The 13,057-nt window shown below is 41.4% G+C and overlaps 1 protein-coding gene across 1 annotated transcript in view; it reads left to right on the forward strand.

The window, feature by feature from the left end:
• nalf1a (NALCN channel auxiliary factor 1a) overlaps window positions 1–12,823 on the forward strand; it is a 53,401-nt gene extending 40,578 nt beyond the window's left edge. The window contains exons 2-3 of the mRNA XM_026158259.1: window positions 7,152–7,323; window positions 11,800–12,823. Coding sequence (XP_026014044.1) covers window positions 7,152–7,323; window positions 11,800–12,098 — 471 coding nt within the window. The 3' untranslated portion in view covers window positions 12,099–12,823. The remainder of the gene's footprint in view (window positions 1–7,151; window positions 7,324–11,799) is intronic.
• The last annotated feature ends 234 nt before the right edge of the window (window positions 12,824–13,057 follow it).

Genomic DNA, 13,057 nt, shown 5'->3' on the forward strand with positions numbered 1-13,057 from the left:
TAGTCAGATTTTTTTTCATTATAAAGAAGCAGAATTTAGTGTCTTCTATATTTCACAAAGAATACGTACAGCCATTTATTTCTTTAGATCATCATAATGTAGCCCCACATTTTTTTCCTCTTGTTGGTCTGCACTTGAAAGTAGAAAATAAAGGCACAGTGGGGTTTTTTACGAGTGCTAGTTTGATGTTGAACGTGTTTATATATTGTTGATTTTTGTGCTATGCTACCAAATGAGTACCGAGCAAACAATTACATGTGTCTGCAATTCAGCAGCTCCTCTTGTCTACAGACAAGCTCTCCCACAGTCCTCTCTGTGTTAGATGACAGGCATGCGAATGGGAATGGTGGGGGAAGCCCTGCAGCCCGGGAAAGCAGAATGGAGGATGAGCTGCTTTGCATGTCAGATTTACAGGAGCTGTCAACCTGAGAGCCGCTTCTTGTGAACAGCTCTTGGTTTTGGTGGAATGACCAAAAACTGACCCTTTTTTACAATACAGAAGTCACCAGGAGTGTGTGATATCCATTTGAGCTGAGGAGTGGATCCCCTTTTAGCCAAGCAGAGAGAAGTTATTTGTAGGGTCTTTTTATTACATCGTAAATGTGACTTTTTTCCTTTCTGGCTGCTAACTTTTGCAGCATGTAGCACCAGAATAGCTCCGTTAATCTTTATCTTTCAATATACAGCACAGTTGTAACGCTACCTGCTGGCTGCAAAACCAGTGACACCCCCCCCTCCCCACATGCATTCCCTGCAGAGACACAGTTGCTCCGCTGTTTGATTTGAGAGTGTTTTTTGCTATCCAATTGATTGATGCTACATGACAGCACACAGGCAGAAAACCTCCCCTGAAGGCATCAGATGCACTTTTTTCCAACCTGCCAGTTATTTCATGTGGCAAACAAAAGCATTAGAACTAAAATCATTAAAATCAAATTGAATTTACAATTAAAATACACATTATATTCTCCCTTGGCTTTGAATTCCATTCAATTCAATTTGATTTTATTTATATAGTGCCAAATCGCAGCAATAGTTACATCAAGGCACTTTATATTGTAAGGTGAAGACTTTACTATAAGGCTGAGAAAACAGTGAAAACACCAACTATCAGATGACCCCTATGAGCAAGTGCTTTGGCAACAGTGGGAAGGAAGAACTCCCTTTTAAAGAAGAAACCTACGGTAGAACCAAGCTCGGGCCATTAGGCTTGTGTTTGTTAGTTGCGATTGTAGATGCCAGTTGTTTGTAATTATTCAGTAGTAAATGCATCCCTGCATTACGACAGTTAGCTCGTCGGCTATTAAATGCCTTTAACACATCTACAGTCTTGATGGTTGTGAGGTCAGGACTCCACAATGAAGTTCTGTCATTGTTAGGTTGTAAAAGCTGGTTAGTCAGTAACAGACAGGAACACTTCTTCATCATCCTGCTGTCCATTGTCTGTGTTTTCTATTCCCTGCATTACAGTTTTTCAAGTTTCACTACAACTTCGAGAGCAGTTGGCAAGTGGCTGCAGACATGCCAGCTTTTCAGTGACTGATGGTTGCCAGATGGTCGATGGCTGCTCTCTAGACCCGTGTGACCCCTAACAATAGTTGATCCGTACTTTGCAATTAGGAGCCTTTACCCAGAAATAGTAGATAAAATAGTACTTATGCATTGAGTCTCATTTACCCAATCACACAGATTCATGTAATGCTTTTATCTGTACCTAGGCACTTTGATCTAGCATTCATGCTCTCAATAACACTCTTATTGATACATCTGGAACAGTTCGGGGTTCAGTATCCTTCCCAAGGACACTTCGATACATAGACTGTAAGGACGTTTTCCCAAATATAGTTTGTTTCCTCTGGTCCGAATAAGTTGATGAATTTGTAGCTTTTTCCTGTGGTTTGGTTTGTTTTAGCACAGAGAAAAATCCAAGTCAAGTCCAAGTGAACCAAAATGTGTTGAGAATTTATGTTCATTTCACAGCTAGTGCTTACCCATACTGACCCTTGCACTTTTATGATAACTTGCCGCATCCCAGAATACAAAGCATATGTGGTTACGAGACCTCTTTTTTTTTTTTTTTTTTTAGCTCACACTTGTAAGGTAGACCTCGTAGTAAGTTTGGATCAAGGTCGGATCACATTCACACCATAAACAAACCGCTCTGGAGTTGAAATCAACGAAAACAACTGCGCCAAGACTCTTTGGAGGAGGTGGTCGCGGTGTGGTTCTTTTGATCCACATTTCAGCGATTACTGTATTCACACCTGCACAAACAAACCGCACCGAGCTTGATTGCAATGGACTAAACACCACAGGTATGAAAAGACCTTAAAAAAAACCTAAAATCCTATTTTTAGACTGCCCGTTCTACCACCTAAGTCAACCTTAAAGAAAGAAAGAAAAGCTAACTAGCTTTTCCCAAGTGAATGTGCACCATGAAAATGGACAGGTGGCCTTACTTTTTTAAACAGCAAAAGACCAAACCCACAGTAGTCAGTGCTATAGAAGTTAAGTGTCTTGTGTAATAGTTAACAAGTTGTGAAGTATAAAAACAATTAATGCACTGCATACTGTAAACAACCATTGGTTGTTCTAGCATTAAACCTCAACCTGTCTCATATAATAGTCATCACTGCTGACACTTATCTGGCAGAACATTAGCACTTAAATGGGATTTTTATTCTTATTTATTCTTCAGCTTTAAATAATTGGCTTGGGAGAAAATTACTTAAATTTCTAGAGTTAATACCCAAAACACAGCGACTAACCGACACGTGATGTGTTGTCAGGTGTGGCATCTAAACAGGACTGAAGCTCTTTGTGCAAATAGATGGGCTTTTGCTGAAATCAGCTGCAGGGAGTAAAGCCCTGGTGGAAGCAGTTGCCAGCTTGGTGTCTTTCCTGTCTGTGTCTCTGGGCTTCAGTAAATTGTACGAAGCAGACTAAGCTGCATGGCGACAGAGGCTTTTTGAGTGCCAGGTTCCCATTCACACTGATCACACATTAGACTGATCAAATCAGACTCCAGGCCTGCTTCCTGACTAACTCAATTTGCTCTTGTACGTTTCCCTTTTCACGCTGAGCATACGCACGCACACATTTACACACACACGCAGACACACATAGACCTGCTTGCACGCTTAAACATGTGCACACAAACAGACAAACCGACAGAGAGTGGGGCAGTACCCATTGAGCTCTAATGAAAAGCAGAAAAAGCCGTTACCTTGGCAACTGCCAGCATACATCTTCAGGAGGACCCAGATTTCCTGTCTCACTGCGATCGTATTGTTTTGGCTCTCTTTTGATAGCCGCGGTATCCCTAGACGGATTATCTCACGGCGGTGAGAATTTATATAAAATGATCGCAAATTAAACAGCAGCATATGCGCAGACAAGAAGCCGGCACAGTGAAAATCCTCGGTCACGGATTTTACACGTCACACTCCAACAAACTCTTGAAAGATAAACCCCCATTCATTGATCTGTCTGATTTTTATCTTGGCCCTGAGCTTGTTTTTTCCTCTGTACGTTGAGCTGTTGAGCCACTTCACCGTAACAACGCTTTTACCAAAAACAGAGAATCATGGGAATTACACTGTTGGTGTGGTCTATCTAAATTACCCTCCAAAAAACAAAGAGGTGTAGTCACTATAGTCCACAGCAGTTTGTTGTTGTTTTTTGCAAGTGTGAGCTTGGATTTAAACAGAGACAGATTTTCCCTCTAAATCCCAAACAGCATTGACTTTTTTCCCCTCTCCTTTTGCTTTGACGGATGAGTGTATTTCCTGGAAATAAGCCCAACAGTACAGTATGTTGCAGATGCATGTAGAGTGAACATGAAGTCATACGTGTCTGGAATATATTAGATTTTACAAAGCACATTGTTCTCATCATTATGATTCCCATCATCCTAATCAGATTATTATAATTAATATAATTGCCTGTGCACTGTTTGTTATCTTTGTATATTGGCATAAATAGGAAATGAGACGCACATGTGGGAGGCCAGTGCTAGAGGTGAAGATTTACCTGGGTACAATTTAAACAAACATCTAAAACCACGAGGAGTCGAACCACAGTGAGAGCCCCGCCTCCAAAGCATGGATGTCTCTGTGTGGTTAAATAACACGGAGGGATAATTAACTGTGCCTGCACCATTTTGTCTTTCCCTTTGGATTTTTTTTGTTAGTTTTGTTTGTTTCATTTCGGAGGTTTATGACTATCATTACACATACAAAATTTTTGATTTTATTCACATCTATTATTTAGAGGCCCCATCACTTTTGTTTACTTTTGAACAGTTTTGTATTTATTTAGTTTGCCTAAATTGTTAAAGTTGTTTACTTAGTTTTTCACTTAAATATTTAAAATCAGATTCATTTTCATGATTAAATTGAGTTTAAGTAAGTTAAATTTTTGAAAAAAGAAGACAAAAAGCTAAAGTTTGCTACTTTGTTATTTATTAAAGTCTGAAGGTGGATGCTTCTGGAAACTGGCCAATCATAATAGAGGAGGGGGAAGGCCTTAAAGAGACAGGCACAGGCTTACATTATCACACGTATCAAGGGATCAATTCTAGATTAAAAATCATTTCGTAAATTCAAAAGATGATGGTGCAAAAATCAATATATAACACTGCCATATTATTGGATTGTATTGATACTGGTGAGCATCTACACGGTAACTGACAGTTTTAAGGTTAACAATAAAGAATAGTTTTAGTGCTAAAAATATAAAACCAAATTTTAAAAAATGATTACAATAGAAATAAAAGAAGAATGCAGTGATTTGCAAATCTTATTAACTGACAAAATGTACAATTTGAAGAAAAATATATGATGCCAGAAACACACTTCAGAGAAGTTGGGGCAGACCCATGTTTAACACTGTGTAGTATCACCTCTTCTTTTAACAGCAGTAAAGCTGCTGCAGCAGTCCTGAGTCTTCTTTGTCATGGTTTTTGTCTCATGATGCTCCAAATGTTTTCAACAGGTAAATGGCCTGAAATGCATGAAGCCCAGTTCACCACCTGGACTCTTACAAAAGCTACAAAAGCCATGCTTTTGTAATAGATACAGTATGTAGTTTGACATGGTCTCCCTTGAAAAAGATTTCATTTGGATGGGACCATATGTTCCTCTAAAACGTGTATATACCATTCAATTCCATGAGCACTAATGCCCCCCCATGCATTCAGCGACACAGGTTTTTTAAGTGTGTGCCAATGACAAGCCGGATGGTCAACATCCAGTTTGTCTGGCCACAGGGTAGTTTTTTTGCTTTGCATTAATCCATTTTAAATGAGCGTTGGCTCAGAGAAGATGGATTGTATTCACATATTGCATAATAGAGTTTTATTTTGTTTGCCTACAAAGCGGGGTTTTCAGCATGCACAAGCATGTTCCCGTGCAGTCCTCCAAAAACGCAACATCGTGTAGCTAGAATGGGCATAGGTCGAATGCTGATTGGTTGAGAAGTGGGTTGGAACGGGGAAGAGAGCGACAGTTTACCAGGAAAGGGAGAAGTGTGAAGCAACATTAAAGATTAAAAAAAAAAAAAAAAGCATATCACAGGCTCCACCACGCCCAAGATGGGCTTTTATTTTCATTTTCCCAACTTTAAAAGGCTTCATACTAATGTGGAACATTGGTGGTGTTCCCCTTAAAACTCAGATTGCGTTATTGCAGCATTCATTAGTAAGTGCAAAACTTGGCTCATGGCAAGATTTTAGCATTGTACTATTTGGTAATTACATGACTGTTGGTAATGGTTTGTTTTGTCTTTGATTCATCACTTGAAAATTGCTGTTGTACCTCTATTGCTTAAATGTGTCAGGCAGCCTAATGACTCTTTTAGTGGCTTTCATCACTTAATAGCAGCACATTTCCGCTGTTATTTAACTGACACAGCTTTTCATTGCATGTCTTTGTGGCTTCCATGAGACAATAATTGAAAAATTGTGTTGCCAACTCCAGGTAGAGCAAAGAAAGCTGGCTCATAGGAAGCATGTAACATTGTAAGCAGTCCAAGGAAACAAAAGCATCCGGTGTGTGTCCCATCATGCCAACTCTTTTTTTTGAGGCATAGGTTTATTCAGCTTAAAGGTTCCCAGCTAGCTACAAAGGTAGATGGGATGGGGGAAAGTGCCTGTCCACCTTTAAAGACTGTGTTAGAGGGCACTTATCGAACTTACAGTGATCTTTGGTCCCACCGGGTTGGCGCAGTAGGCGGTGGGGTCCTAAACAAATCTGATTTCAGTCTCTGCTTGATATCGTCTGTGCTCTTTCCCCTCTCCTGTGTTAATCCCAATAAAACACACAAAGAAATGGCTAAGAATGAGAATGAATACAGACTGTGGTATGCCCTCGGTTCATTTAGTTTTGCTAAGCTTTCCAAGCTCGAGGCTTTGGCTATTACATGTCACCATCTGTCTCCTTATGCACATAAGTCTGTGCGTTTTGTATTACATCCTGCCTCACAGTGAACTAAAGCAAATTTAACTTGGAAGAAGACGCAGGATGAAATGTGGTGAGCTTATTTTGTGCCATTTGGTTTTGATTGCACTGGCATGCAGCAAGCAGCCAAACACACCACAGCAGATTAAAAACACCCCTTTGCTTTGAAATAAAGTCTCGTACGTTTTTGTCATGACTGTTTTTTTTTCTGTTAAACGATTTTCCATTTGGCTGTTTCAAACACGCAAAAAGTCCCTCAGAAGGGGGCAGATGTTAACCAAACCCTGTCCCTAATCCTAGATGAGTCACTGATGACATCGTGGATATTAAGATATTTAGTGCCTTTAATGGCTTTATTGGAAAAAAAGTCCTGCCTGCCAATGATTACTCTGTATTTGGCGTAGCTTTGATTAGCTAATCTTTGAACAGTAACCTCTAATATCCCAGTGGCTGTTAGATTGATGTGTGAAGTGTTGCTGTTCTATTTTGGTGGAAAAAACATGTGACGCTTAGTGGACCTCTAGATATTTATTTGTTATTGTGAAGAAAGCTATTTGAACCAAGGGGAGGGCCAATACCCAGCAGAGACAAATGCAGTAACTTCCTCCAATCCTCTTGTGGACCATGAACCTGCATCTATTTATGTAATTTTCTTGCCTAATTCTTCTTCCTCCTCCTCCTTCTCCTCCTCAGGCGGCCTATAAGCCCTGGCTGTGTGCTCAGTATTTCCCCACCACCCAGCAGTCCTGCCAGAAGAAGGTGCCGTGCCACCAGTACTGCCTGGAGGTCCAGCAGAGCTGTCCGTTCATCCTGCCCGATAACGACGACCTGATCCACGGTGGCAGCCCCAGCTTCATCTGCACAGGTTAATACCCACTTCCTGCCTAGTGCCACTTCGTGTATCCTGGAGATGAGTGCAGATTGTGTGTTTGCATGCGTGGGTGTTCATGGGGCCTTGTATCCTCTTCACAGAAAAACCTTCTAATTTAATTTATGCTAGTGAATAGCTGGTGAGTAGCATTTTGCAAAAGGACAGACAGTAATAAATCATCCAGTGTGTGTTTCTCTGTATTGACTGAATGGTGTCTCACCAGGAAAACAGTGAAGTGGTTCTAAAGGCTTTCTGATGACATCTAGTGGTGTTTTTGAGCACTGCAGTCCTCATGCAAGGACGTTTTAACAACACATTTAGTCCTTCTCTCAGTATCTGCTGCAGATTTGTTTTATTCTGTAATAAAGGTCAGCTTCACGGGTTACCTGGATGAGACTGACAACATAAAACATTTCAACACCTAAAGGCTTAGAGGTTTGTGCATGCTTATAATGGATGGAAGTCATGATTTTATTTTTAGTCACCTCAAATTTTGATTTTCAACTTTCGCTGTGTGATGATTCTATGAAAGTATACTGGGGTTAAACAGCTGAAAACAATTCCTGCAGTGCTAAATGAGACTGTTGGGTCAACTACAACCAGATTCCAAAGTAGTTGGAATGCTGCGTGAAACTAATTAAAAACAGAAAGCAGTTATTTGCTTTTAAAGCCTGTATTGAACTGAAAATTATACAAAACACATCTTATCAAATTATAGCAAAAAGTTTTCAAAACATTGTGACAGAGGCATGTTTCCCTTTTGACAGCAAATTTTAATTAAGTGTCGTCAAAATTTAGGCATTGAAATTATTTTAGTTTTAGTTGACTAAATATCATTAGATGGTAAATGGTAAATGGCCTGTATTTATATAGCGCTTTACTAGTCCCTAAGGACCCCAAAGCGCTTTACATATCCAGTCATCCACCCATTCACACACACATTCACACACTGGTGATGGCAAGCTACAGTGTAGCCACAGCCACCCTGGGGCGCACTGACAGAGGCGAGGCTGCCGAACACTGGCGCCACCGGGCCCTCTGACCACCACCAGTAGGCAACGGGTGAAGTGTCTTGCCCAAGGACACAACGACAGAGACTGTCCAAGCCGGGGCTCGAACCGGCAACCTTCCGATTACAAGGCGAACTCCCAACTCTTGAGCCACGATCGATAGACTACATCCAAAGTTGATGAAGCTGAGTAAAATAGAAAGTCTGAAAGTTAAAGTGTTAAAGCGTCTGGTCTTCTCTTCCTCCCAAGCGCTGACATTTGTCTCGTTTTCTACCTGCTCCTGGGGGGAGATCAGATGTGCGTATTTGACCTGCACAAGAGTATCCAGAGTATTTTAATCTTGCTTTTATTAGTTGATGAAGGTGTCGATGCATTTCATCGTGTGTTAGTTTTTATTCAATTATCGTCTTGTTTCTGTTATAAAAAAAAAAGGTTACTGAGGAAAACTGTGATGTGAATTATTTTTGGTTTTTACAAAGCTTTTCCTGCCCTTTTGGTGTCCCTTTCCAACAATTTTTTAAAAATACCATTTGGGCATTAGCACTCTCACCTCTGAGCAGGAACGTTTGACGTCCTGTTTGACCGTGTTCCCTCCTGTGAGTCTCCGTGGATTTCCAAAGTTCAAAGACATGCATGTTAGGTTAATGTGAGTGAATTAAAGAATTCCTGATGGTTATAATAAGTTAGTTTGCCATAAATTTATCTAGTTTATGGCAATCTAGTTTAGCGCCTGATTTGTGTCGGTAACAGTCAGCAGTTTCAGCAACACGGCTGTCTGCGGCGCTCAGCTTTTGGAGCCAATTAAGTGACTTCCAATCCTCTTTGCCTGCCCTTCCATGTTTTGCTTTAAAAAACTGCTTTAACATCTCAGCTAAATGTAAACACCCAGCGGTGATACTCACATTTTTAGTGTGGCTTGCACTATTCAAACATATCATTATCCTAGAACTCCTTCGTAGCTACAATCTAGATATTATTAAATTTCTAAGCCATCTTCAGTGTTGAACTAATCCAGCGCTACACTATATTGCCAAAAGTACTCACTTGTCTGCCATCAAACGCATATGAACTTGAGTGACATCCCAGTTTAATATGATGTCACCCAGCTTCAACTATTCTGGGAAGGTTTTCTATAAAGTTTAGGAGTGTTTATAAGAATTTTTGACCATTTTCCCAGAAGCATATTTGTGAGGTCAGATACTGATGTTGACCTGGCTCAGTTTCCACTCTGTTTCGTTCCAAATGTGTCCTGTCGGGTTGAGGTCAGGATTCTGTGCAGGCCAGTCAAGTTCTTCTACACGAAACTGACTCATTCATGTCTTTGTGGACCTTGCTCTGTCTACGGGTGTGCAGTCATATCCTATCACGGTACCACGCTAGAATTTACTGAGCTCCTGAGAGCGACCCATTCATTTATGTATGTTTGTAGAAGCAGTCTGCATGGCTAGGTGCTTGATTTTATACATCTATGGCCATGGAAGGGATCGGAACACCTGATTGAAATGATTTGGATGGGTGAGTGAATCGGCAATTTAGTGTAGTCGTCCATAAACTTATTGGTGCATTGCAACCAGGAGCTGCTAAAATCAAATTGGCAGTGCTCTTTGCAACAACAAATAGGGCTCACATTATGGCATAAATCTATGTGAATCCACCATAATCCAGTCTGCATCTTTCAATGCACCATGGGAGCAGATCCAAAAAGATAATCCCCCAGTTCAAAGTGACAAAAAGCTACTTGTGGTACACTTTAAATATTTTACCTACACTACCAGCATGGCAACAAAAGCAGCATGACCTCTTACATTAGTGGAATATCGACGTAGGAAGGGTCGATACCTCAGGTTGGAAGGGTTGCAGGTGGAAATGAGTCGTACCAATGTAAGATTCAACAGCAAACTCAAACCTAATCGTTTTCATAATGTCTCTTAAAGATGATAAAAGGGTAAATCATCTCACTTGTCACAGGTGCAACAGACGAGTCAGGTGAGGTGTCAGTCCACACAGAGAAGGGGTCTAATCCAGCAGCCCCATCAGTCCTCAATCTGCTCTCATCATCAATCACATGCTCTCTACTTATGCTTTGCTTTAGTTAGAACTAAGTGAGCTTCTCTCTCTGCAGTTTAAGCTTCCCCGTGCAGATGATCACAGCAGCCATGGTGTTTTTGTTCTTTCTTTCTTTTTTTTTTATAAACATGCTGGCAAGTTAAGACTTCCAGAACCATCAACTGATGCAGCAATGCGCTCCCTCTGTGCCGTGGTGAGCTCTAATTGGAGTTCATTTGAGGGTCACCGTGTCTGGTTGTGATTAGAGCCACACGCTGAGGTCTAGTGCGTTTGATCCGTTTACCGAGGCAGCAGATGAGCAACAAGGTGGCTGGTGTTAGACAGATCATTGTCATTTGTGCTCCATGTGAGCTGTTTATTGCACGGTTATTTTTTTCAACTTTTTAAAATTATTATTATTAAGCAACTTCACAGAAAGCCACCATAGAGATGTATCAGATTTAGCTAAAAAGGCTAAATGGAAAACAGTCTCTCTTTACTCTTTTTGTCTCTTTGTATTAGATAATTACTGTTAGCGTTTGACACATACTGATAACATTACCTACAGCCCCTAAAAATAACCAAAACATGCTGAGGACTCTCTTTGCATCCTTGAGCAATCAATAAAAATTTCAGTTCATGTCCTTCTCAGCTAAAAAACCTTTTTTCGCATCTTGTTGTTACGTTGGTTTTTCTTCATGGATCCAGTATTGATGGGTGAAGCTGAACTGTCTGATATCACTGGCTGCAGTTGGAAAATCGCAGATATTAATGGATTAGTGAGGTATGCTGACCCTAATGCACAAATTTGACCCCCTTTTACATTGGCTGGTTCATTATAACTTGGGCTGAGCACATTACTTTTATTGCAGGAGCCCTACAATAAGCCGCAAATGCGTAAATATGTTTTGCACAGTTGGAATAACAGCAAACAAAATTGTTCATTTTGTCAGCTCATTTATCACCAAGAAAAATCAATCAGCGTAATTCATTTGTCTTTGATTTGGAAAGAAACGAACTCCTTCACCAGGCTACAAGACAGCGTGAGACCGGTTAGCTTAAATGTTTAAAAGTCACATTAATGATGTTAAAATGTGTTAGTGTCACATCTTGAAGCAATTATGGTGTCACGACTTTAGTTTCTTGTGTTTCAAAGTTTGCAAAGCACTGAATGCACTTTTACATTTAATGGCATATTTATGTATTTATGAGCCATTTCTTATTTTTGGTTTGGTTCCTTCTGGCCTTCCATATGAGCGTGTGAACAGCTGATTGTGAAGCAAAACAGTGGAATACAGAACACAGTTGGTATATCTGCTGTGAGAACACCAAACTACCAGTGACCCCCTGTTATAAATACAAGTGCACAGCAGGGGAACCTCAGCTTTTTCATCCAGTGTCTTCTCTTTCTCAGGTCTCTTGGGAAACCATCCATCAGACAGTGAGGCGGAGTGCTGCGACGTCCGATGGGACTCCAAAATGGACAACCCTTCAGGGGGCACGCTAAAAAGAACTGCTTCTTCCTGCCAGCCCGTGGGGGCTTCGGTCACTTCCGCCGCCACCCCGAGACTGTGCAGCGGGCGACTGAAGATCTGCCTGCTGGCCCTTGTCCTCCTACACACTGTCATTATCATTTCAGCCTCCCATAATTCTTCGTTGGTGGGCGTGGCTGCCATTTTCTCGCCAGAGGAAAGTGCTTCTAATGAGGAGTGAACCTTGGGGTTTAATCAGGGCTGGAGCTTGCGTAGAGCGATTGTTGACAGGGAGGAAGACGAAGGCTTGTCATGGCTGCCAGGGACACAGCTGGTGAGATGTGCTGGAAATGCCTCCACAAGCCTGCTGCCGATGAACCGCCAACCACAGGAAGTGGGAAGGTTTTAATTGGAGCGGAGGGTGCTGGAATTGGACATCAACCGGAGAGAGATGTTTGAGAACCACCACCCCTAAAAGAACTGACCTCTTGCCACTTGAAACCTGCTCATTGTTTCTATTCCATCCAAATGTTTTCTAGCATATTGTCCCCCCCCCCCCCCCCTCCCTTCTCTCCACCCTCCTCCGTCTGTTTTCGATGTGTGTGTACGGATAGCATGTCAGCGGAAAAAATGGACATCGATGAGGTGTGCACTCTCATTCGTTACTTTTAGATTTTTGCTGCACTTTCTTTCAGGTGCCAGAATGTTTTTGACATATCAGCTGTTTCCCACTTCTTGCTCTCCATCACCTTAGACGGATCTTCTTTACTACCTTGTATGTGATGTTGCTCGAGGGCCGGCTGGGACCAGCTCCATCTATCACTTGTGGATCTTGTTTCCCAGAAAACAAAATGTATGTGATTCTGTATTCTGATATTCAGCTTGTGTTTCTGTCAGACCGGACCTTTCCTCAACCCCTTATGACAGTACATGCCTACATATTTTAGGACCTTAAGTGCTCTGAGACTGGCTCACTTTCTCCTCTAGCTTGTTGGGTTGTTAAGCAAGTTAGGAGAGGTGGAGTGGTTACAAAAAAAAAGAAAAGGTGGTGACAACTCAGCTCACGATTGCATGGTGTTGCAGGAACAGTAAGCTCAGATTAGTCACCGTGTAGCGCTCCTGGGCGGGGGGAAATGGTGTTTTCTGGTTTCTAAAGTGTTCAGTTTACCTCATACAGTGGTGTTGGTGTTGCAGACAGGC

Source organism: Astatotilapia calliptera, chromosome 23 (genome assembly GCF_900246225.1).
Source record: "Astatotilapia calliptera chromosome 23, fAstCal1.2, whole genome shotgun sequence".
NCBI classification, from domain to species: Eukaryota; Metazoa; Chordata; class Actinopteri; order Cichliformes; family Cichlidae; genus Astatotilapia; species Astatotilapia calliptera.